The sequence below is a fragment of the Lissotriton vulgaris genome, unplaced genomic scaffold, assembly GCF_964263255.1.
Source record: "Lissotriton vulgaris unplaced genomic scaffold, aLisVul1.2 SCAFFOLD_675, whole genome shotgun sequence".
In the NCBI taxonomy this organism is placed as follows: domain Eukaryota; kingdom Metazoa; phylum Chordata; class Amphibia; order Caudata; family Salamandridae; genus Lissotriton; species Lissotriton vulgaris.
In genome coordinates, this window is record NW_028249837.1 from 297,720 (window position 1) to 324,068 (window position 26,349).

Sequence of the window (26,349 nt, forward strand, 5' to 3'; positions counted from 1 at the left end):
AAAATACACTGGTAATCACAACAAGGCGCCAACTGGCGCCAGAGCCACGTACTTCAGTGGGGGATTATTTACATGGGACAAAAAGGGTTGAGTCCATAGTCCATGCTGCAAAGGAAAAGGTTGGTTAAATGAACATTAGACTGTCACCTGGGGCCAATCTGGCGGGGCCAACTCAGGCTCTCATCCTCGGGGGTAGGCTGTAATTGCAAAATCCAACATTATGCATGAATACACCTCAGGCGTTATAACGCCAAACCCCCACCCCTGTAAGGGAAAACAGAGCATCACAGCACATTCAATATTAGACCGGAGCACCTGTCATGAATCAATCTGGCTGTCTCATTAACAAGGGGCATGAACAGGGGCCTGGAATAAATAGTCAGGCCAACAAGGGGGCTCACCATGCCCAAACCTGTAAGGGAAGACACCTTCACTTGCCCTGTGGGCACCAAAGCATCCAAACTCCCCGCATGTGTAAAACAACAGTATACCTGGACCTCAATCACTTTAGTGTAGGCATACATTAGCATATTCACATTAGCCACCAGACATCCCCAATCCTGGGCAGGGGACGCAGTACGCTCGGCACCCTGCTTTAGCATAAGGCTTGGTCCTAACTTGGGAGGTCAGGCAGGTAGCAGTCACATAAACACTAGGCCCGAATCACATTGAACCGGGGGGCACTTATGCATTTAACATGGACCTGACTCTAGGCCTATGAACCTCAACCTAGGGCAAACCCTCCTCGGGGCATAAACATTTAGTTGGGATGTCAGGCCTAAACATTTCAGGAAACATCAGGCAACAGGTGAAAATGTGCACTTCTATAGGCATATCACCTGGCCATGTGTATCAAACATTTCCCTGTGGGCCCCTACAACATTCTACATTTCCCCCGTGGCCTCTATGATTAATCGGGGTCTCTGTAGGCAGTACAGCGGGGCCTAACCGGCATCCTGGGATTCAGTGGCAGCAGTCGCTAGCAGCTTTTACCCGCTTTCTGGGCACTTGGGCCCCACTCAGTCAACAGAGGGGGGGGGGGGGCGGACACCGACCCTGTGTCCCGTTGCCCTCTCCACCCTCCACACTGTATACTGACGCTCACACTCACCGGGCTGTCCAGGGCCTCCTTGGCGGTAGGGGCAGGCACCGACAATGTGCCTCGAGGCCCCTGCTGCACAGCGCTCACTCGCAGGGCTTCCCTGACCAACCGGGGGCCCCGCGAGACCTGCAGCACCCTCCCGTCGTGGCAGGAGGAAGGAGGGGTTAGCGCTTCCTCGGGCACCCCTCCCGGCAGTATCTTCCTGCTTCTCCCATGCGCCTCCGCTTCACGGGGGCCCGGGACCTCCAGGCAGCCGTCACCTCTCCCGCGGGGCTCTCCTTCTCCTCAGAGCCCCGCTGACACCGGCGCTCTTCGCGGCCTCCTCACTCTCCTCCGACCGAGCGGGACTCCCTCTTCACTTCGGGAGCCCCGTTGCGCCACTCCAGGCTTCCTGGCCCACCGGACCGGCGGGGTAGGCTCCCGCTCCGGTCTCAGGCCTCTTCCTCTGGTCTCCCGGCCGGCAGCGACCTCGGTGGCTTCACCCGGGTTCCCTCTTCCTCACGGGAACCCGGGGCTTTTCGGGCCTCTTCCTGCTGCCCGGCGGGGCAACCAATCCGTGTGCGGCCCTTCAGGGGTGCGACCGCAAGGGCCAATGGCTGTGCCGCAAGGGCGGGGGCGTGGCCAATGACGCGGCCGGGCGCCCCCGTCACGTGGGCAGGTCGAGGCCGGCTTCTCGGGCCTAGCGCGGCCCACTTCGAACTCCGGCGGCCCTCTCCTCACACCGGGGGCCGCCGCAACTGGGCATTCCACAGGACAGGAGGCTCCAGGCGAACGCGCGGGCTCCGGAAGCACTGCACGCCGACGGGCCGGGAACGGCCCACAGCACCACGGCGGCGGCCCTCTCCTGACACCGAGGGCCGCCCGGGACAGATCACCACGCCCGACAGGGCAAACCCAGCTGCGATGTGGAGGACCGCTAGCGCTTCCAGGCACAGCGCCACAGCGGCAGACAGCGCCGGGAAATTACAGCGCCTCGGGGAACTGGGGCGCTCGGCGGCACCACACAAGACGCGCTTCACTGGAGACAGCAGGTGAGCGCTTGGGGGCAAAATGCAGCACCTTGCAGGGTAGGATGGTGCTTGAGGAGAAGAGCGCCTTTTGATTCCAGCGCTTCACAGGAGGCTACAGCGTTTGAGTCACGGGAAGCACAGCCAGCTCAGGCCTCACAGCACTTCGGTGCACAGCACTCCAGAGGGGCAGACAGGTCTTCCAGACATGTCTCAGGCGGCCATTCTTCACCCTCCTGGGCAAACAGCACTCCGGGGGCCACAACAGCCACAGTCCCTCAGGGGCCCAATCCTCCCCAGGCGGCTCCACACGGCCCAGCGCTTCCAAGGGGGGCCACAGCTCCTCCGGAGGGGGTAGACAGTCCCACTGCAGTTCCTCAGGGGCAAACTCCTCACCTCCTGGAGGGAATCCAATCAGCTCCTTCCCTTCTCAGTGCTCTTTCAGCGTGGCGCTGGCATGGTTCAAGATCCCAACTGTGACAGGGACCTAGTCAGGGGCCCTCCCTTGACAGGGGCCCATGGGGACAGCAGAGGGGGGGGTTCTAGGGGTGCAGGGCCCAGCTCACAGGCCCATGTGGTGGTAGCACCTCGCAGCAGGTCCCCTCTCTTCCTTGTCCCAGCGCTGACTGACTCTCTGGTGACACTTCTCCCTATTTATACCCTCCTCCCAGGCAGTGCCAGGACCTTCTAGAATGTTGGCAAATCTGGCCTAAACTGGCTCAAGGGGAGGGGGTGAGCACCCTGGGTGCCAGGCTTTCCCTCCAAAAGTTAGGGGTAGCTGGGTAATATTAACTAGACCGCCAACCTAACACAGTCAGGTGGCACTACCCAGGGCCATGGCATCCATTTTAAAATCACAGTACATTTTAGTCAGGTACATTTTCAAAATGGGGGATATTTTCTGTACACCATTTAACAACATGTTGTTTTACATTTTCAACAAGGTGTCTCACACCACTCATGGCCTATACAGGTTTAATCCCATGGGGGAGACATCCTAAATAGGGGGGTCAAAAGCGAAAAATTTTGGGGGAAAGAGGCCAAGTCCAACAGGGTGGTCTCCTGAAGTGGTGCAAAATGTATTCCGGCCAATCAAAGGGTATAGTACGGCCAGTGCATTTCCTAAGTAGCTCACTGATCACACTCTAGTAAGTGCCCAGCCCAGCCCAGGACAACTCCACAAAAGGTAAAGGCGTCCCGCATCCATCTCACCACACCTATGGCAGGACACATCTATGCGGTGAAAGTACTTATTGATTTGCTCAGGCGTGAGGTAAGCTCTGTGCACAACATAAAGTTGTATCTGGCGAAAGCGCATGTTCCTGGGGATGCGCACCGGACATTTAAGGATTCTCTCCCACTCCTTATCAGATAGTGGCCGTCCCATATCTCGCTCCCATTTACCCCTAAGTGGGGCCAGACTGGTTCCCGTGTGGATCCGAAGCGACGCAGCAAACCAGCGGACCAGATGTTTACCCCTCCCCAGGACATTGAGGTACTGCATGGTAAGTGCTGTTCAGGTCCCGACGCCGTGTCTCCCCACCTGGCCGTCCGCGTCGCCACGAGGGAGCGATGGATCAAGAATCCCTCAAGGGGGAGTCCGTCCTCCGTTACCAATGTCTCATATGCCACTAATGCTCCATCCTGGTAGAGGTCACCCAGGGTCTGGATATCTGCCTCCCTCCACTGCTCCAGCATGGGGCATGTAAGGACACCCGGGCCTCCCGGAGAACCCTCCAAAGGAATAGCAGGCGCGTACGGGAGTACATTTCTTGTGAGGAACAGGGCTCTACGAAAACACTTGTATGCCACTGCCAGCAGCAGCGGAGTGGGCCTCGTAGGCGTCGCCAGAGGATGAAAGTCTGGTTACAGGCTCCAGAGGGAGTGTGGACCAAAAGCTTATCTGGGATCTAAGCGCCGCCACCGCCCGCCCAAGGTTGCCATCGAAGATTTCAGACGGCTGACGGTAGATCTGGATCCCCAGATACTTAAAGGTGTCAGCCTTCTATTGGACTCTTGTGCCTTCGAGACTGTACCCCAGATCTTCTATCCCAGCGCCAAAAGCATAAAGGCAGGACTTGCCCGCATTCACGCGGAGGCCCGAGACAACCGCGAATTGACGCAACAATGGGGCAAGTTGTTCCGGAATATATGCCACGTCCCTCACAGCAGGCATAGAGCGATACCTGATGAATCTCATCTCCCAAGGGAATGCCGTCTCCTAGAGTCTGCCTCAAGGCCATCGCCAAGGGCTCCACAGCCAGCACGAACAGTAGTGGAGACAGGGGACATCCCTGCCGGGTGCCCCGGCCCACTGCCACCGCCTCAGAAATGTAGGGGCCCAGCCACACCTGGACCACTGGATTAGTGTAGAGGAGCTCCACCATCTGCAGGAAGCCTATGTCAAGCTCATAACGAGCTAGCACCGCTGACAGATAACCCCACTCTAGGGAGTCAAAAGCCTTTTCCAGGTCTATTACCAGGCATCCCGCCCTGGGCCATTTCATCATCGCCTCAGCTGCCACCCTGAAAAATCTCCTAAGATTCAGGGACGTTGATCTCGCGGGCACGAACCCATTTTGATCAGAGTGTCTCAAGTGTGTGACCACCGGCGCTAGCCTCCCTGCAAGCGTGTTTGTGAAAATGTTATAGTCCACGTTAAGCATAGCCAGTGGCCTGTATGAACCCGGGGCTGTGGGGTCCCAGTCTGGCTTGGGCAGTGAGACCAGAAATGCCTCCCGCATGGATGAGGGGTCAAGCCCTCGTCCAAAGCTGTATTATACAGTTGGAGAAATAAGGGCGTAAGGGCTTCACGGTTCGCCTTATAATATTCGGCGGGCAGGCCATCCGGCCCTGGGGTTTTCCCGGTCGGCAAAGCCTGAATCGTGTCTCCCACTTCCTCCAGTGTGAGGGGGGGCGTTAAGCCCAGCCCTGTGTTCGTCGGAGGCCACAGGCAAGGTAACGGTATCTAGGAACCTTTCTAACGCCTGTCTGGGACCGGTGTAACTGGCTTTGTATAGTTGCTTATAATGGTCAGTCAGGGCACGATGTATTTCGCGCTGTGTGTACACCATCTCCCCCTCCGCCGTACACAAAGCTCCTATCGGGGCTCCCCTGCCCATCTCTCTGTATCAGCCAGGCTAACAGCCGGCCGGCCCGATCTGCCTTGGCATGTGTTCTAGCCGTGTGCGCCGCGTAGTTATGACACCTCAGCTGCTCCATTAGAGCTGCGTGCTTAGTGCTTCCTGACCATTTAACCGTCCCCTCACCAGGGAGTACCTTCCCTCTGGGTCCACCACTACGTCTATACAAATAAAGGGGACACCCGCCCTCCCCCAAATCAGTGTGCCACACGCATGCGCTGAGAAGGTCGTACCAAAAATTTGCCTCCTCCAACGCCTGCGGAGTTTGTCAAGCTCTATCTGGGTCATATGTGTCTCCTGGTGAAGTGCAATCCCCACCCCATGCCGCTGCAGGTAGGAAAATACCGAATAACAGCGTGACTGGGTGTGCATGCCGCGGATATTCCAGGTGAGTATGTTAGTGTGCGTCATGTGCCTGGATGCGTCGCATCCGCGCAGGGCCAGGGGGTGGGGGGGGGGAACACCTCAGGGGGGAACCTACGAACACCATCAGGGGAGGGGATATCAGTGCCCCGCAACTGAAACATGAAAACAACCACAAACAGTGGAACAAAAGGGGCGAGTCCCCAAGGGGGCATACGTCCAAACCTCAACGAGATCTACCACACAAGATGATGTTATTCCAGCGCAAGACTGTCTAGGTGAGTGTGCTGCCAACAACCGTAACATGTTACGCCCCAATCTCAGACCCCCCGAAGTTCAAGAGGTGCTTGGGAAATCTAGGGATGTAAACACACCAGGCCGGTGTTGGTCACCAGCGGGGGAACCCAAGTGCGTGATAAATGCTTAGCGCCTTCCGGCTGCGGGCCAACCAAAACACCCCCATGCGTTTAGTTGTACAACATTTCAGAGCTGCGCATACGCACTCGGCTGGGAGCACATTGCAGCAGCGCGCACAGCAATAGTTCTAGAAGGATACAGCAACTAATAACGTATTCAGAGACAGGTACGCTTGCATAGTCGCTACAGTTCACTGCTCAGTCACATAAGATGGTCAGCTGTTTGGGCGTCACCACTGGCATAATGATATCTTCTGAAAGCACCGTGGACGAGGATGACGAGCCACTTATGTCCGTTTCACTGTGCAGCTGGGAGTCCAGTCGGGCAACACCATTCACCGCTCCCACGGTCGCGACGGCTTCAAGTGCTTCCTGTCTTTCCAGTCGCATTTTCTCCGGGCTGGATGCAACTGGGCCAGGGCCCACGCCCTGACGGGCCCTACGTCTTCTGCGCCTCCTTGATCGCTGCACCTGCCACTCACCCTCCTCCAAGCCCGTAGGCCGTGCTCCTTTCCACTGTCCCGTCTCCTCCAGCCGGTCCCAGACGTCCGATGGGGCATCAAAGAAGCAGACCCCCTCCTTCGAGACCACGTGTAGGCGAGAGGGTAACAGAGAATATGGCAGCTCTAGTTCCCTCAGTTGCCTCTTCACAGCCATGTACGTGCTCCTCCTTTTCTGTACTTCTGCTGTGTAGTCTGGAAAGATCACGCAGCTGTTCCCAACTTGCAGATCATCCAGTTTCCTGGTTTCGCGAAGCAACACGTCTTGATCACGGTAGTTGAGGAGCTTGAAGAGGAATGGACGAGGCCGGGCTCCACGTCGGGGCTTTTGCACCGGCACCCTGTGTGCTCTTTCTACCGCAAAATGTGGGGACAACACCCCCGGAGGTAGGAGATCCCGTAACCAGTTCTCTGCATACCGCTCTGGGTCTTTCCCTTCTTCGCCCTCCGGAAGCGAACATTGTTGCTCCGGGAGCGCCCTTCCGCATCCTCGATGCGATCCTCCAGCACATGAACCCTGTCTATAATATCTTGGAGCGCTGAAGCAAGATTTTGTACCACAGGCTGCAGTTTCTGGAGCGACTGACGCTGCTCGGTAACTGATTGACAGCTTACGGTGGTCAGCGTGAAGAAGAGTGAAGTCAGACGTGACCTTGTCGATCCGGGCCTCTAGTGACACTTTAGTTTGCTCCAGCGTAGTGCCAATTCGCTCCACCGCTGCCAGCATAGAGTCCATTTTGGCTGCGAGGGTCACCGTCGGACCCATATTATCGTTCTGTTGTCCGCACGAGAAGTCTAGTCCGTCAGACGCCTGTTGCTGGGATTTATCCCCGAGTCTGCCCATCACCTGTTGCTGCGCAGTAGGCATCCACACCTGTTAGCGGCCTCCAGCTGTCCAGCATCAGTCCCTCTCCGAAAGTCTAGGGGAGAAGTCGCCTCGCCGGCCAGGCCGTAGCACTAGTAGCAGCAGGGGGAACTGCCTATTCGAGCCCAGCGCCAACACCGTCAAGATCGTGCCTCAAGATAAACAGCGTCAAATCCGGGGAGGCCCAGACGATAGACCGTTTTCACCACGCAGTTCAAGGAGAGCGCGTCACCTTCGCCGTCCCAAGGGGCCCCCTTGCCGACTGCCCCCTCCCACGAAGACTGCACCTGCTTGTCCCCAATGAATCCGAGCAGCAGAGGCCTCCGCGCCACAGGGGCGGATCAAGCCCAGCAGCACAGTCTCAAGCGCCTGTAGCCTCTGTGTGTCCCGCGTTAGGGGTGGGTCGCTCAAACTAAAATGGCGCCCAAGCTCCAGTGCGCCTTAATTATGCAACTCGAACCAAAGAGTCACACAACAATGTCCCCGGGTGATGCCTACCTGGCCTGAACACAGGTGTCGCCAGTGATGGGTGGTCCCCACTGTCGCCGTATCTGACGCAGCACGATATCTCCCCGCTGTGCTAGCCAGGAGGCCTCTGGTCTGTGGCCAGGCCGTGGGGGGAGACACCACGAAATGCCGCAGCCGCCTGGTCAGGTGCTCCCCACAGCCTCCGATGTGACAGCCCCCAGTCCCAGGTGCACTCTCAGAGGCCCAGTCCAACGTGGGGAAGGCCATGCGCAGGCCTCAGGCCCAGGCCTCACTCCTACCTGCCTGTGCATGGACAGCGCGTCCTCCAGCCACCTTCGCTACCCAACACCATGCACTCTTCAGGCCCCAACGCCCCGTTGTCGGGCCCTCCGCCAAGGCCTCTGGACTCCGCTGCCACAGGGCTTCACTCTTCTCTATGTATGCCTCTGGTCCCGCTCCTCACCATGCAGGGACTGCGCCCTGTAGCTGTTCCCGAGCCTCAGGCGAATTGGCAGCTGTGCTGTCGGCGCAGGCCAGCCATCTGTGGGTCTTCACGGGCCTCAGGCCCCAGGAGGGATCACCAGGCCTCAGCAACCATGGGCCGTGGGAGCCGCTGCGCCTTCCGTCAGCGCTTTCCACCAGTGCTGTCCAGCCCTCCGGCCCGTCACCACACTAGTTGCCGCCGCCCTCCAGGCCTCTAGCACAGGCTCCGCTCGGGCCCCGCTGTCGCAGCCCGCTGCCCGCCAACCGTCCGGGCCCAAGGCAGCGCCCGACTCCCTACAGCGGCACTCTTGATTCGTCAACGGGCGCTAGGCCGCGGGGCACGTTTCACGCCTCTCCCCCGCGCTGTCTCCGTCGGTCGGCAGTCTCTGCCGTCACAGCTTCGAGCCAGGATCTGCTGGGCTCCACAGGTTCTCCGCTGTGCCCCTGCACCTATGCCTCACAGAATGGGCACAACAAACACCTCTGCAGGGGAATTTCCAGGATAACTAGGGGGTCTAAGGACGGAGCTCTAGCAGTTCACGTCCACCATGTTGGCTGGATGGCCACGCCCCCGTGAGTTATTATACTTCATGAATATTGGAGACGAAAAATCAGTCGAATCTCTCTCTGCAGCTATGAACCTCCCCTTTGTGTCTTTGGGAGTGTTCCTACCTCTCTGTAGATATGGTTGACTGTTTCCCTCTCCGCAAGGTTGATGCGAATCCATTCCTGATCCAAGATAGTTTGGAAAATAGCAATTCCCAATGGGATGTCTGGAGGCTGTCCATTTTTATATAGAAAGTGTCGCTACGTTCGTCCGCAACCATACCTGGTTCGGTTTTGTTATATTAACCTTTAGGATAGACTTGATTCCTTGAATATTACAAAGCAGACTCTTAACAAGGTCGTCGAGTCTTTTTAAAAAAAAAATTTTATCCAATATGGTCAAGAGCTACACCCAATGATCCTATGTTCTAGTCAGGCTCGGCTCCAGCATTTAGGATCTGGATCGGCCATGAAGAAGACTGGGTAGGTCATACAGATCAGTGGTGCTGTCCAGAGACTCCTAGGTGTCTGAGAGCTGGGTCTGTGCATGTTGGGTGCTCTTGTACGGATGTGAGCTGCATACCATAACTACGGCCGGGTTCTGACTTCTAGTTTTACCTCCTTATTTATAGAGCTTTAAACCTATAGGTTTGATCTCTTCTGCTCTCTCCACCTCCCACTCCTTTCTCTGTCACACTCCTCTCTTCCGACTTCACCCTCCTTTCTCTCCACTTCACCTTGCTGTCCCGCCCACTTCACCTTCTACTTCCTCCCAACTCACTTTTCTCCTTCCTCCTACCTCACTGTTCTCCTTTCACCTTAGCCACCTGTTTCCATATGTCTCTTCACTTTCTCCGCTTCATTTATATATTGCTCTCCCCTTGGCCTCCTCTCTTTTCACATGAACCTACTTTCTCTCTCTCTCTCCTGACCAAGCAAATTTCACTCTGCATCAACTTGCCCTCGCTGCACTTCCCCCTTCTATTTCCACAGCACTCTTCTCTCTCCACCTCAGTCATCTCTCTTCCTCGCCTTTTCTCTGTTCCTCGCCCTACACTCACTCTTGCTTACTCTCCTCTGTCTTTCCAACTTGCCTTTGTTTTCTCCCCATCACCCTCCTCCTTTTGTTCTCCCTATCCTCCCTCTTGCCTCAGCCTCATCCTTATTACCCCTCACTCTCCAATCTGTCTGCTTCACCTTGGTTTTTCTCCACCTCACCCGTCTCGCTTTTATCGGGTTGGGCCCCAAGAGCAGCACCACTACACTCGGGGCCTCAGTAATTATTCAACAGGGGAGAATCAAACTATGTAGCACGATTGACTTCGTTTTGCAATGTAATGTGGAATAGTAATAATGTATTAGTTTGCAATTTTTTTGCACATGTTAACAGAGTGGCAAAAAGTTTCACTTCATTAGCGACGAGTAAACCTTGGCGAAATGCCAGCCACTGTGCAGCAACACATCACTGCATTTTGAATAACACTTGATCCTTTTATGATGTTTTTTTAAATTAAAATCTACAGACTATGCTGCAGATGATGCATTATGTGGCAAATAAGTCAATTCCATAATTACACATAAAACGCTGCAGTTGCAGAATCGCATAATTTCAGTCGCTCTGGCTCTAATCCATTTGCCAAGACAGTGTTAACGTGCAAAAATGTAAAAATAATAAAGTAATAATATCACAAAATGTGCCCTATTACACTGTGTAATTTTGTCTTCTTGCCACATAATTTAGTCAACCCTGCTGCATAACTTGGTTTACCCCGGCCACATAATTCCAGTCATCCCAGGCATAACTAAGGAATAACATCACAGCAGAAAGAAAATGAAACAATCTCTACTAAGATGTATATCCTGATTGTAGGGGCATTTCACGTACTTTTCTTTCTATGGCAAAATCCTTCATACTCGTTCTGACAAACTTGTTTTAATCTCTTAATTACTGTGTGACCAGTTTATGGCATCACTATAGTGGGGGTGTCTCCAGTACCCCTTTCGTTTACACATTCACAGTAATGGCAGCCATCTCCTATGACATCACCCCTTCTACAAGCACTTAAAAGAGCCAAAGGCATTGGCGCTACACACAAAAGTTACACAATTAGGCTTTAACAGCCAGGCTGCGGGTGCATATGATTGTTACATCAAGAAAATGAAGAAAAACGGTTTTCTGCTTGCAAATGGACTGTGGTGGGCCAAAAGGCTATCTTGGGAGGGCCTGGCCCACCCTCTAGAACCGGCCCAGTCAATATTCGTACAAGAGATGGAGCAATTTCAGGGTATCTATAATGTAGATTAGGACAAACAATGGGCCTGTAGTTTTCAGGTTAGCCCATATAATCTCTGTAGAACCGAGAGCTTTTTGAGCAGAGGCCCCATTGTAGTCTTTGATATTTGGAAACGTTGATATTTGTACTGAGATTCGGAGCATTACTTTACTTTTGCAGTAAAGCGACTAGAAGAATAACGCTGTGGTAGCTGCAGTCACGACTCCCTTGCCTTTGGCTATTCCTACAGCAAGCTCAAATGATTTATCAAAAGCGGTGGAAGAACCATTGAACAGTGTCCGCAGGCATAGTTAGAAATTTTGGGGTAGTCATGCCTGTGTGCTCATGTGCAACATGTCCTGAAGATCTTTATTTGTACAGCATCACAATCACCTACTGTAGTTTTTTGTACTGTAATAGGTCATTGGTTTTTCTCACCTACTTTAAAACTTTGTGTTATCTGTTTAATATTAAAATCCTGGTACTTCAATATATTTTCTCATTCGCATGACTGATCAAATAGTTACAAAAGAGACTTATTTATGAGGTCAATGAAGTGTGGGGTTGCACCACTACGGACATAACAATATGATACTAGTCTACTTCCAACTCCTGGTGTTCTCTTCTTGTGATCTTGCCCAAGCCAGTAGTTGCTCATTTGCACCATTACTGAGTGTGTGTTGTTAGTTCAATTTCTAAAACAAAGCCCTCCCTTTCTCATGACAATAGTAGCATTTTGTACAGATGGCAGTGAAAAAGGTCTAAAAGATGCTTAATGCCTAAATGCAGGATTAATTTCCTTTAAGTGTAGAATAGCAGGATTTCCTTCCATTTATAACATTAAAAAATGTGATTGCCAGCAGTGTTTCCTCCTTTGGGAATTTAGTTTATTTGTAGTTTTACTAGTGTGAATGTGCCAGAAAACTACAGAACGTTCAAAACACCGTAGCCAGACTAGTCCTCAACATCCTCCCCACTGCATCCATATCATCGAATACCTTTGAGAACTCAACTGGCTCCCAGTCAACAAAAAATCACCTTCAAGCACCTCACACATGCCTACAAAGCTCTCCACAACGCAGGACCAGCATACCTGAACAACCTCCTCTCATTCCATGTTCCTGCCAGACACCTTCTTTCCGCCCAACTGGCCCCGGCCACCATCCCACGGATCCACAAAACCAAAAACCGGAGGACGATCCTTCTCCCACCTCACCGCCAAGAGCTGGAATACCCTGCCTCTCCTCCTTAGGCAAGCCATATTGCTGACCCAATGCACGAAGGATCTCAAGACCTGGCTCTTCGATTGAAGCCATGCGCCCAGACGCATCGAGCTCCCTTTCCACCCTCAGCACCTTGACACCCTTATGAGCGAGTAACCGATCTATATAAACCCCTGATTGATTGATTAATGTCTTGCAAGTTCTAAATGATGGAACACTTTTCACTCCTGATAGACTCCGTAGAACTGAGATGTGTTAGAGCAGAATACAATGAAGAATGGTTTAGCATGTTGAGTTTGCAGTTACGCGCAGATAAATAAAGACGTGCAAGTCTGAGTTCCGTGTGTGGCATAGTCATTGTTGAGTACCCAGACTGGGGAGGGCGCTACACCAGGGATCTAGTTCTCCAGCACTGTATCTTTCATAGACACATGCTTAAATTATTCCCTATTGTCTGGGTGGGTTTCCTTCGTTCTTTTAAAATAACAATAAACATTGTTAAAATTGCCATAGGCCTTATTATAACTTGGTTTGTTTATTAGTACATTCACTGTGTTTAAAAGAACACAATGTGTCTCGTGCTTTAAGCTCAATATCTCATAATCATATGCCCTCAACCTCACGATTTCTAAGACTGACCTACACAACCTCGACCCTTTCGGGTGGGCGCTGCGATCCATCTGATATCTCGGCCTCCGTCTTTCCCCGTCCCTAGCCTCCTGGACACAAGCTAATTGACTGGAACTGTGCATGCCTGTTCTTTAGGGTTTCTGCCGGTGGAAACCCCTGCATGTGTCATGGCTGGGCTGACTCAATGCAGTTAAAATGACCCTCCTCCCAAAAATCCTCTACCTCTTCCAGACCTTTCCCACTTCCATCCCTCAGGATGACAAGTTGCATCTTCAGCTGGACATTCACACCTTTATCTCGGGGTGCAAAGGTCCCCGGTTCTCGAACACTGTGCGGACGCTTCCAAGGGACTGAAGGGGTCTGGCTTGCTCTAACCTCCTCCAATATTATTTGGCGGCACACCTTCAATACATCTCCAAATTGGTAGTTCGTGAAAGTGAGAAACATTGGTTCCACCTGGACCTGACTGTGCCCTGCCACCCCCTATGGTACATTGTCTGGTATCAGGAAAGCCCTAGACAGCGAAGCGCCTATATTGCCACTCCCACCAAGACTGTTCTGGAGGGCATAGTCATTTTTAAAGCTTGGGGCGAGGGTGAATACCGCACCTTGGCAACTTGTTTGACGGTAAGTCAAACAAAGATATTCAAGCACTGCAAAGTAGATTTCCAGATCCCTGAAATGGCCCAGTTGCGATACTGTCAACTGCTCCACTCGGTGCTTAATCACCCCCCCCCCCTCCCTCACTGGCAAACACGGCTAGATTATTTCACTCGCCTGGAATACTCCTTCTTTACATGTCCCAGGCTCCGAGCACTCCAGCTATTTACTTGCACCTTGCCCACCACTCCTTGGCCCACCCTTTTTTTACCTCCGACCCCTGGACTTTCCCTTATCAAACAGCCTCGGAACACCCTTGAACTCAAGTGACTCTGTAGTGTCTTTCCCTGACCTTCTTTGCTCACTTGTATTTCTTTATTCCACGTCCAGATGACATCTGAATGGGTGTCACACTTGATGCACCCTCTTGTTCAACCTGTCGTACCTGCATAGTGCTGATTTCATTTTGTTTTTAGCATCGTACTGCCCTGTACTGCTGTACATCGTCTACAACTGTGGCGAGGATGATTCATTGCTATGCTGCTGCGTTCCTATATTATACTTTGTTTTGATTTGTGAAAACTTCCAATAAAAATGTTTCCAGTAAAAGCACACAAGTTTTTACCCCGGGAGGTGAATGCACCGAGCGATCCTTTGCCAGCACTCCTTCCCATGGCACCCCTGAAACAAAGTCCCCAAAGCTCTGATTTTTTTAAGCACAAGAATTAGAGGGATCAAGTAGTGAGTGAACTTTGATCAGGGAGGACAGTGGGTTGTATGTGAGTATATGAAAGATAACACAAGTTTTTCATACTCCGTGCTCTGCGTAGAGTGCAAAGTTCAGAAAAACTCTGCAGAGCAGAGTTTTTCCTCACGGTAACGTTAAATTGGCGACGACTAGTGAGGAAAATCCAACACTAGACTACATCCCGGCGAGATTTCTCAACTAAGTGCGGTCGCTGCAGGTCGAGACCTCTCGCGTTCAAACCTGATGCTCCATTGAACATCTACTCGAGTGGCAGAAAGAAGCTGCGCTCTCTTGCGTTGTGCAAGGTGCCGTTAATGCTCCCAAACACATGGCGCTAAAAATCAGCGCAAGCAGAGCGACTTACCTCACTCCGCCGCTTGTAGAACTCTGCCGAGCGCGGCGAAGTTTTCTCCACGAACACCACCCAGGCCTGGTAAATAACTGGTTTCTTTTATGCTGCAGGATTGTAAATGCCTCCCATGAAGAAAGTTATATTTATTTTTTAATCTCCATTTGAATTTCAATGCTAGCTAGGTCATACATCGCATGCACAGCTTTTTAGTGATTTCAAACTTGGGTTGAGAGGGTGCAAGGCAGCAGAATGGGTAGCTTTCACAATTTTAGTTAATTGGCAGTGATTTCTGTTTCACGTACCGTGGGAATTCCAATTTGCTCCTAATTAGCTCTATTCACTGCAGTTGCACATGGTCTCAACAGCTCCTTCTTTCATGGAGTGGGATTTTTACACCTGGCTTGCTTTTTCATTTGGAATATGCTACAAAATGTACTGCAGATCAGTCTCGGGCAAAATTGGCAGGCCAGTGTGAGTCGAGATTAAAAAGACAATCTTCACATGACCATTTTGTCTAGTCTGTCTGTGTACGTACATAAGCCAGACTCCTTTTGCAGCACATTCACTTCTGCCAGCGGCAGCTCCTCTGTTATGGCGGAGGAGCGTCTGCTCACAGCTAACAGGTGGCAGAGAGAAACCTGAAAAATGAAATGATAATAAAACCATTTTATTTTTCACAGAGCCAGCCAAGTCATAGGGCGGGGCCATCACGGAGAAGCGGCAGCAGTGAGGAGGAGTGGTGGGCGCTAGAAGTATGCCTATCGGTTTGGCCAGCTGTCTTAGCACAGCCAAACCGACATGCACACTTGAATCTCTCCACCCGAGCTGTGCTGCACAGTTGGGTGGGAACTGACGCAGACTCCCAGGCACTGTCTGAGCGCCAAACCAGGCCGCTCAGACCAATACCAGTGCTTCTCTAATGCTGGGTAATGGTATTCCCAGCATGAGAGCAGCGTCTGGATTGCCATCTGGGAACCTGTGCAGGTTGTACCAGTTTGTTGGCGTCCGGGAGGCAAGGATCGCGACGGGAGAAGAGGAGCAAGGCAGCATCCGGCAGCGGCAGGTAAGTACTGTTTTATTACATTTTTTCTATTTGTTTGTCTTTTTATTGTTTATTTTAATGTATTTCCCCTGCGCTGCCACATCACTTGGGATTGACAGCAGCCTCCACTGACTTCTGCTGGTTTACAACTAGCTAAATTCTATACATTTCACTTTAACTAGAGTGACTGTGAACAAGACTGTTTCTTTTTTTGTTATCGAGTGACTGTGAACAAGACCGTTTCTTGTTTTTGTTATTGAGAAGAAGGTTGGATCCCTATCTCAGCTATATGGCTCAGTCGACCTGAATCTTTTAGAAATTCCAATAAACATTTTCAAGCAAAATGGGCAAAGACGTTGTTGCAATTCATAACTTGGCCTGGGCTCACCATAGACATTTGTCCACACCATATTGTTTGAGTGTGTGACATTTGTTTTGTTTATGAAGCTTTAAACAGGTAACTGAAAATGAGTTCATAGACCCTGCTGGATCCAAGTTTATTTACACCTCCTTACTTTTCCCTTCAAAATGCATCTTGTTCAAGTTGGCACGGAATGTTACCTTATATAACTCGAGCATCTAAAGACTGGTTTTACCAATGCTTTACTTTTATTGTCAAATGGCGGTGGACCTATATCACCATACAGACAGTTTTCCATTAGTCCTGCTCTGAATTTATCACTCTCAGTACACCATTCTTTCAGTCACATCTGTTTATTTTCTAATGCTGCTGCAGGCAAACAAGGGAGCGGTCATGCTTCTCTTCATTGACACAGTGCGCCAGGTTCACGAGGGATGGCAAGGAAGGGACACTCCACCATTTGAGTTGGCTTCTGCCATGTTCTACCGGCTCACTGTATCAAAGGGAAGGGCAGCTGGCATGCTTGGAATCTTCAGCGCAGCTCCACTGGTCCACAAGGGAATGCAAGGCTACCTATTCCAGCTCCACAGCATAACAAGCATAGCACCATGTACAGGGAGCCCTGTACATGGTAAGGGAAAGGGGTCCCTTGACAGCGGCATTCAGTCCTCATCCCATGCTTCTCTCCTTCACAAGGAATCACAGAGCTACACAGGTTGTGTAACTCGCTGACTGGCATTCACACTACTGAAACATAACCTATAGGCTCAGACCTTAAAGCATTGCTATCCTGAGGTTACAAAGACCTTCAGGTTCTGTATTTAGGCTACTGAACTATATCTCATATGAAACACAATGTACTGATTCAGAACTCAGAGCCAAAAATTGAATTGTCCATAGCCAGGCTTGCCCGTGAATGATGTGGGCAATTGTAGACCAGGGTCATATGTGCCAACATTGGCTTGGTACCTTCTCCTCATATGGTCTTCCCATACATCACTCCTGTACCCAACAAAAGTGAAATGCATGCAAAACTCAACCATTCTGCCCCATTGAGATCACACCACAAGAACCTGCTCTGAGCTGTTTGAACATATGAATTTGTGATCATGTGTATGGATGGGTCCTATCCCAAAATCTTCCATCCTCTCCGTCATATGACAGAGCAGCCTTGACCGTGTACTAATAAGAAGAAACGTGATCAAGTGTAACGATAAAAGAGAAAGGATGGTATTATTGCAGGACTAGTTTTTGCTTTTCAGAGGACCATTAGTTCAATAGCAGCCTTCAGTAATATCAGTATGTCCATCTTCAGATGCCAAATGCTGAGAGGCCTTGACGGTGGAATGTGTGAATGTCCAAGATTCATAATTGGGGTCTAGGTCTGTATTTGTTTTATGCTTTAGAAAATCTAGAGTCTGATGTTCTTTTCAAATGAATACCTATTTGACCTTAAAGGTGAGCTGCATAATGGTGGCTGAAAAAGCTTCATATCACGATTCCACCTCTCACAACCAGTCTGTGGTTTCAGTAGTTGTTTCTATTTAGGATTGTCACGAGAGTATGTCACTTTGACCCTGCCAATCCAGGGAGGGGTGTTCTGTCCTTAAGGACGTTTAGGGTGACCCCTGTGGCATGACTGACAGAACTGTACTTTTCTCATTTGCAAATTCTATTATTGATGATTACATCCAATTGGAGCCAGTTGGAAGCTGGGGAGGATATTAATTAGTGTGATTTAGGGATCTGGGGATGGACATCCGATTCTGATATCCGTTTTAATCAATGAAAGATATCATCAGTAACTGAACACCGCATTGCAAAGCCTTTTCACATTTTTTTAATGGTTTTTATTAACTTTTCATCAAAAAGAAAGCACTCAAGGTACATCATATTGCGAACCGAGATGTTACAATGATTCAAACATGCCATCAGGTGGTAGTCAATACGCATGTAATGAACGGAGTAGTGGCATGGATCTGTTAGTGACGGACACCGTGTGAGCGCGGGGGGGAACTAGGGGAAGAGGAACAGGGAATAGAGTGTGGACTGGTAAGAGAAACTTGGGGGGGGGGGAGAAAAAGGGGGGGTAGTAGGGTGAAGACTGAGTATGAGGAGCAGATTTAGACATTGTTCAGGGCTCATCTGCAGGGAGGCAATGGGGGGGGGGAATAGAGGCTAGAGGGGAAGGGGGCCAGGGGGGCGAAGGTGATCAAGGTATGTGCACATTAATGGGGTGTTGGTGCTGCAGGGGGGGGTGGCGACACGTTGAGAAGTGTTTGGGGTAGCACGCTTGTGGGCTAACGCAAACTGGTGAGCTAGTTTGGCCCATTCTAGGGATATAGGGTGTTTGCGCTGACCTTTCGCTTCCTCCTCCCTCAGGGCGTCCTCCTCTGCCGTCGCCCATTTTTTCGCTGCTCCCACCAATGCCTTGAACGAGGGGCCGGTGATCGCACGCCATTGCATGGCTATATTCCTTTTGGCTAATAGCATGGATAAAGCAGCGTATCGGGCCTGTACCTTGTGTGTCTTCGGCCTGCGGAAAATCCCCAATGCAACTGCCTCCCAGGTGTGCAGCCCTGTGAGGCCTGTGAGGGCACTGATGGAGTCTAGTATGGCCGACCAGTAGGTCTGAAGGGTCGGGCAGCTCCAGAACATGTGTTGAAAGTGTGCGTCCGGGGAGTGACATCTGGGGCATAAGAATTGCGTGTCGGGGTAAAACCGCTGGAGACGCGCCGGGGTCTGATAGGCCCTGTGTAAAATGTAGTACTGTATGTTTTGAACCGTGCATTTGTCGACACTTTCATCAGGAATTCTAGCGCTCTGTCCCACTCCCGGTCTTGTAGTTGTCGCCCACACTCGTCCTCCCAAGTAGCCCGCAGGGCGTGCAGGGGCTTGTTTGGGAGTTCTCTGATTGACTTATACAGCCAAGTAACTAGGTGTCTGCCACTGCCCATGTGAAGGATGGTGTGAACTACGGGGTGTGGGCGATAGCAGTCGATGAGTTGGCGATGTGTCAGAAACTGCCCTGGGGGTAGGCTGTGGTCCTCCATGAGGTGGTCATATGGGCGAAGCTGGCCTTCCGCAAAGAGTGCCTCCGCGACTTCAGATTCCGTCCACACGCGTAACATGGCACTCGTGAAGTATGTGTCTCCTCGTGGCCACTCCGCCAGCGGTAGCTGTGGGGAATAGCAAGGGGTCTTCGCTGCCATACGTGAATTCGTTGCATGCACTGGCGTGCCATGACACAGGGGGTAGGTCCGGCGGGGTCTGCTGCCATGGAGCAACAGACGACAGAGCTCTGGTATGGGGATGTGACCGTGTGTAGTGCAGGTCTCCCCGGAGTTTCTGCCCGCCGTCCAGTGTGAGAGCCTCTGGAGTTGAGCTGCGAGGAAATATAACTCGACGGCTGGGGCACCAAGGCCCCCCTGCGTGGTGGGCAACTGGAGTCTGGTAAGGGCTATTCTATGTCGGCCGTTTCCCCACACAAGTGAGCGAAGGAGCGTGTCCAACTCGCGGAAGAAATGTCTGGGTGGCACGACCGGAAGGTTAGTGAAGTAATATAACAGTCGGGGGACTATGATCATTTTCGCCAGAGCCACCCGACCAATAGGGGCGAGTGGGAGATTTCTCCAGAAGCCCACCGAGGCGCGGATGCTGGCGAGGACTCTACAATGGTTGCCCTCATAGAGGTCGGTGGGTGAGCGATAAAGGCGGACACCCAGGTAACGGGGGGTGCCCGTGTTCCAAGATAGGCTCTGCGTACCAATCTGGACCTCCCGCGTAGCAAGGGAATTGTGCAGGGGATATACCACTGATTTCTCCCAATTTACTCGAAGGCCAGAGGCCTCCGCGAATTCGGACAGGACCGTCCATATGGGGGTACGGTCCGCGGTTACGTCCCGGACGCACAACAAAAGATTGTCCACGTACATGGAGACGCAGTGGAGCGTGTCCGCTATGGAAATGCCCCAGGCTGTACCCTCCCGGCGTAAGCGGATCGCCAGCGGCTCCACCGCCAGTGCGAAGATCAGGGGCGAGAGGGGGCAACCCTGCCTGGTGCCCCTCTCGACTCGCAGCGGGGGCGATATGTAACGACCTCGCCTGACCCGAGACGTAAGGTTGGTGTATAGGAGCCGAGTGTATTGTAATAGAGTTGGACCTATTCCCGTCCGACGACGGCCTGCAAAGATGTACGGCCAGGTCACTGTATCGAAAGCTTTTTCGAGGTCTAGTATTATGCAGGCCGCACGGGGGAAGGTGTCTCCCACCTGATCTTGGACGTGGAAGACTCGTCTGATATTCTGTGACGTGTTCCTGCCAGGGACGAAGCCGTTTTGGTCCGGGTGAACTAGGGGGCGCAATATCTGTTCGTACCTGACGGCCAGTATTTTCCCCAGGATTTTGCAATCAGCCGAGAGGAGCGTGATAGGGCGGTATGAGGACAGTTGTTGCGGGTCTCTGTGCGGTTTAAGAACACGATGACCGATTCTCGTAGTGATGTCGGAAGTTCCCTCCTATCGAGGGCGTCCGTGAACATGGCGGCCAGCCAGGGGATCAACAGAGAAGCAAAGGAACTATAGTATTCAAGAGGAAGCCCGTCTAGCGCCAAAGAGTGTATCGCACTGGAGACGTCGGCCGTTGTTGTTGTTTTCGTATCTATGGCGTCCCTGGTCGCCACTGTGACATGGGGGAGCGGCAGCGGGTCCAGGAACTGGGCCACCGCCTCTCGTCGGTAGTGTGTCTGACTACTGTACACGGCAGCGTAATAGTGCCTGAACGCATCGAATATGTCCTGCTGGGAGCGCACCAGTGTGCCCATGGATGTCCGGATCTCGGTAATGGGTGCTGCGTCTGTGTCTTGGCGTGCCAACCACGCCAATAGTGTGCCTGTTTTGTCACGTTCTCTGTGTATGCGAGCAGCGCAAGCACGGAAATTGAATATCCGCAAGTCCGCCAGGGCTGTTGCGCGTTTCGTTTTTGCCTCGGCTACCTGTGCCATCGTAGCCGACGGGGCATCCTCCTTTTTGGTGAGTGTCGCCAGCGTGTGTTCCGAGTCAGTGAGCGTGTTTTCAAGTGTGCGGCGGGCCCCCACTATCAGTTTGATACAGGCGCCTCTTGCAACTACTCTTGCAACTACTTTGAATGCGTCCCATTCCACTAGCCTAGAAGTGCCGGTCCCGGTGTTGTGGGTGAAGTAATCTTGGAACGTCTGTGTGTGTTCGTGTCTGAATACCTGGTTGTGAGGCAGTCCCTCGGGAGGCGCCATGTGGGCACCGGAGGGTGGGGTGGTCTCCAGCGTATACTTAGGATATGTGCATCGTGGTCTGAGACTACTCGACCTAGGTAGTCAGTGTGTTGGACCTTGGGTATCAGTGACAGGGTGCATAAAAATCTGTCCAGTCTGGTCCGCAAGTTATGTGGGATGGAGTGGAATGAGTATAGCCATGTGTGGGGATGGTGAGCCCTCCATGCGTCTACGAGCGTCCAGTGACTGACCCAGCAGCGGAAACTTTCAGTTTGTGCCGTGGCTGGAGAATGTTGGGGCGGTGGGTGGGACCTGTCAAGTGTAACGTCTAGTTCACAGTTGTAGTCGCCCCCTAATATCCATGGGAGAGAGGCAAATTGGGCTAACACACCCGAGAGGGAGTCCCAGAATCTATCCTGCTCAACGTATGATGCGTAGATGCTGCCTAATAGGATTCGGTGTCCGTCTAGCAGATCTTCCAACAGGGCATACATCCCCTCCTTATCTACTACTCTGCCCGTTTCCTGAAAGGGAGTGCATGGCGAACTCAAATGAGCGCGCCAAGTGCGAACGTAGAGTATGATGTGGCGCATAGAATACCCCGCCAGCAGGATCTCAGTTTGTCTAGCTCGGGTGCTATGAGATGCGTTTCTTGCAGGAACGCGATGTGGGCACGTTGGCGCTTAATATATGCATATGTCGTGTATTGCTTGCGCGGCGTGTGCAGGCCCCGCACGTTCAGGGTGAATATACTAAAGTCTGCATGCAGCATGGGTAGGTGGTTGAGGAGCTTTCTGCGCCACCGCACTTGCCCTCGACGTGGCACGCGCCGGTGCGGCGGAGGAAGAGGTGCCGCTGCGCGTGGAAAGAGCCCACGGGTGCCCCCCTCCGTGTGTCATCTGCCCTGGTGCTCATGTCTTCTGTTGGGTATAGGGGGTGAAAGAACAGGGGAAACCAAACATGCAACTGAGTGGGAGAACCGTCCCAATACTTGGGACGCATCGGCAAGCTTGATACATCCAAACTAGCGCTCCAGTAACCAGGAAGCGAACAGTCAATTCGTAGGGGTGGCGGGCTGAGCCTGCGAGGCAAGTTCCTTTCGGGGCGTTAGTAGGATAAATGGTCGTCGGTTCAGGGCAAAGTGTGTCCAGTGTGTCCTGACGTGAATGGCGGGTGGCCCCAAGCCGGGGTACCCACCCGTAAAGATCCTTCTGCGGAGCATGTCGTCGGGCAATGACCGATATGGCCCCTACTGGGTAATGTCAGCGATCACTGGTGTGTTCGGGTGCATAGTAATTGAGTGTACTGTGGGACGAGCCGGATTACTGTCCTCTTCACTACTTGATGAGAAAAGGTGGGGGACCCCCTTGATGTCCTCCTCCGATGGAGGGGCCCCGAGATCCGCCGCGGCCTGAAGGGCCTCTCTACGCTCCTGCATGAGCTGTTCCAGGTCCGGGGATTCGACTTCCTGGCGGGGTCCCTCCAGTTCAGTTGCCCTTGCTGTTGCGTTTGTTATGGGGCATGCCTTCTGTTGCGGGGTGTCCTGTTGCTGTGTTTCTGCGGCAGGGCCGCTGCCGATCCTTGTGTACAGTGGTGAACTGCCCAGTCGCCGGCCTCCTCTGCCGTGGTAAAAAAGTGTGTGGAACCAGCATGGATGAATTTCAAGCGAGCAGGAAATAACAATGAGTACTGTATGTCGTTCGCCCGCAGGCTCTGTTTCACCTCTAGGAAGGTCGCCCTGAGTTTTTGTATGGCTTTGGCATAGTCCGGGAAGATCATAACATGCTGGTTTTCGACCTGCAGGGGGCCTGCTCGTCTGGCCGCCCGTAGTACCGCGTCTCGGTCTTGAAAATGACGGAATTTCGCGAGCAGGGGGCAAGGGGCGCCGCCAGGTGGCTGTCTCCCTGTCGGGACCCGGTGGGCCCGTTCCAACTAGAAGGCAGTGCGGTCCTTGGTTGGAGTGAAGGACTTTACCCAGGCCTCCACATATTCAATAGGGTGTGCTCCCCCCGACCCCCTCCGGCACGTCCCAGCACGCGTATGTTGCAACGCCAAGAGCGTCCCTCGAAATCGTCCACCCGTTCCATCGTTGCCAAGCGATCCATGGCTGTCCGAAGTGTTTGTTGCTGAGTCTTCAGGGTTGGCTGCACGTCCGCCAGAGTCTTCTCTCCCTCCCGGACCCTATCGGCCAGTTTCCGCTGGTCGTCGCGGATGAGGTTGATGTCCGTAGTGAGAGTACCAAGGCGCTCTTCCATGGAAGCCCTAGAAAGTTCTATGGCTTCTAGGACCCGGTCCAGCTTGTCAGATATAGTAGGGTCCGGTTGCGGCGATGGCGCTTTAGAGAGGGCGCTGGTGCAGGGTTGATTTTCTGGCGCCGTTTCAGGGACCGCCGTTTGCTGCGTGGCGCTCTCCTTCCCGCGTTATTTTCCTCCAGGCGTGGGGGTGAGATCAAAGAGTCATACCCCTGAGTGGCAGTCGTATTGCTCGCCGCCTTCTTGTGGTAGGGGGTGTAGAGCACCCCAAGGTCTCCAGGGCCCCAACGGGGGCTGCCTCGCCAGCCGTGTGGGGCCCACCGTGTGTCGTCGGTCCTTCGCCGTGCTTCCCAATGCTCCCGCACCCAGGGTATGCCGCCCCCCAAGAGTGATCGGCCATCTGCTTTGGCGCCGTCGCTCCATGGGCGCCATTTTGAAGTCCGGCTGGAACTGCCGCGGGAACCCCCGTCGAGTGTCTGACCCCCAGGGGGATGGGGGGGGGGGGGGGGGGGGGGGGGAGTTCGGCTGCCGGTTCCCTCCGAGGTCGATGCGTGTGTCGAGGCAGGGGCCACCTCTAACTCCCTCCGTGGCACGCACCTCTGTGGCGATGTCCCCAGTCGTGCAGCCGCCCTGCCGCCTCAGGAACGACTCCGGCTGCCCGCCGACCCTAGGCGGCGCCGCCGATCACAGCAGTAGAAGGCGGAGGGGGACCTCCGTGTCGTTGGTCCCGGACTTGCGGATCCGCCGAGTGTGGTTGCAGTGGGTGCAATGCCGGGCGGGTCGCGCCTCCTACTCCCGGCCCGTTCAGCGATGGGCCTCCGCCATCTTGAAGCTAGGTCCACGGGCCAGAGACCACGCCGTTTGCTGCCCTTGCAGCGTGAGGCACCGCAGTTTCTCGGCTTCTCCCGGTGCCGTTAGTGCTCCGCCGTCAGGAAGGATATATTTACCCCGGGACGACTAGGATTACAGGGCTGTTTGGCCGCCCGTCCACGGAGCCTCAGCGAAGCACAGCCGCCATCGTGGCTTGCTTAGCCACGCCCCCTTGCAAAGCCTTTTCACATGATCTAAAAATTTACCCAAATGTTTTATTGTATATGATAGAGCATTGGAATGTAAATCATGAGGATTGAGAAAACAAAACTCGGGGTTGAGGATGACATACTGGTGGTTGATTGCCCTTATTCTCAATTCAGACCAAAGACCACCTTCACAGTTGCAGTATTCAGAGACTCTGCAGCAGTAAAAACAGTATTATTAAGCTGCCTCATGTTTCATGTATTTATTTTAGTTATTTGATATTGCGCTGTTCTATTTCCATTAAACAGTGGATAGCTTTATGCATATGCTGATGGCACAAAAGTCAAATGATGACAATGAACATATGTTAAAAAAAGTAGACATTTGAAATGTTAAGTTTGAGCTGATGCAGGATTTTTTAAAATTATTTATGAAATATGCATATGTTACTTGTCCCCTTTTCTCTGTTCACAAGACTTGTTTGATAGTTCAGTTATGTGCGACTGATGTTTTTCCTTTGCTCATGCAGTTGGAGACAGAATCAGAGGATGGTTTCCCAGAAGGTGTGTAGAAAAATGCTCACAAGAATGTGAATCTGAGCAAACACGCACAGAGGAGAAGAAGACAAGATAGCCCTTGCTTGGGTTCTTTTGACAGAACGGACATAACCCCTCTAAAAAAAAAAAAACTAAAAACTTTTATTGAAGAGATTGTTTAATAGAAATTTTGCGACTCTGCTGTCAGTATGTGTGGATGACGTTTTCCTCTTTCTGCTAGTGTGGACGGATCCAGTGCCATCTCCTCCAATATTTTTAAATTAAAGTACTTTTTGGAAACAATGGAAAAGTCATTCAACAAATACCTTCAAGATACAAATACCTTTATCAGTAGATAACATTTTTGTAATTGTTTATTAATCTTTTGGATGGAAGATTAAAAATGTTTAGTAGTTTTTTGTTATCTTACGTATTCAATTGTTTTAGGTTTTTGACATCTGCACGTGGTGCTTGCTCCTTAATTTAAATCATCTTAGGTTTTCATGTTTTGTTTTTTTGTGGGTTTACTTGAAGATAAAAACTGACCCGCTCCTTCATGTCTCCCAATCAAGAAATGCAGCAGATCTATTTGTAAGTATTATGAGCAGAAATGGGATGTTACTTATGACTTTTACACATGTACATTTTGTCAATATCTGAGAATAAAATCCTTCTATACACATTTCTTTGGAGTTCTTATTGCATGTGCAGAAGCTTTCTAATATATATATCTATATATATATATATATATATATATATATATATATATATATATATATATATTTATATTTAATACCTGTTCAGGTTTAGAGTGTCGAAATAAATTATGCAAAACAGGAATTTTATCAATCCAAAGCTGTAATACTGTGCCTGGAGTGGTCCTTTTTAAGCTCGGCTTGGATGGTATTGTGCTAATCCTAGGCTTAAATATTTTATCATCAAAATGGCAAAAAGTTTTGTCCCTCTCTAGCTCAGCGTGGATAACACTGCTAATACTCAAAAACAGACATTTGAGGTGAGCACATTTAGTGTGTTGCTGGTGTTGTAGGGTACTCCATATAAAGGAGAACTTGGGAACCACCCAGGGTTCCTTGTTTCCTGATACAGAGGGTCACTGGCCACTCTGTAGTTATAGTTCGGATTCTCAGAGATAAGAATTCCTATGATTTTTGCT

At 51.9% G+C, this 26,349-nt stretch overlaps 1 protein-coding gene across 1 annotated transcript in view; it reads left to right on the top strand.

Moving 5' to 3' along the window:
* Positions 1–25,857, top strand: part of LOC147663475 (palmitoyltransferase ZDHHC6-like) — a 142,195-nt gene extending 116,338 nt beyond the window's left edge. The window contains exon 11 of the mRNA XM_086950421.1: positions 25,169–25,857. Coding sequence (XP_086806547.1) covers positions 25,169–25,272 — 104 coding nt within the window. The 3' untranslated portion in view covers positions 25,273–25,857. The remainder of the gene's footprint in view (positions 1–25,168) is intronic.
* The last annotated feature ends 492 nt before the right edge of the window (positions 25,858–26,349 follow it).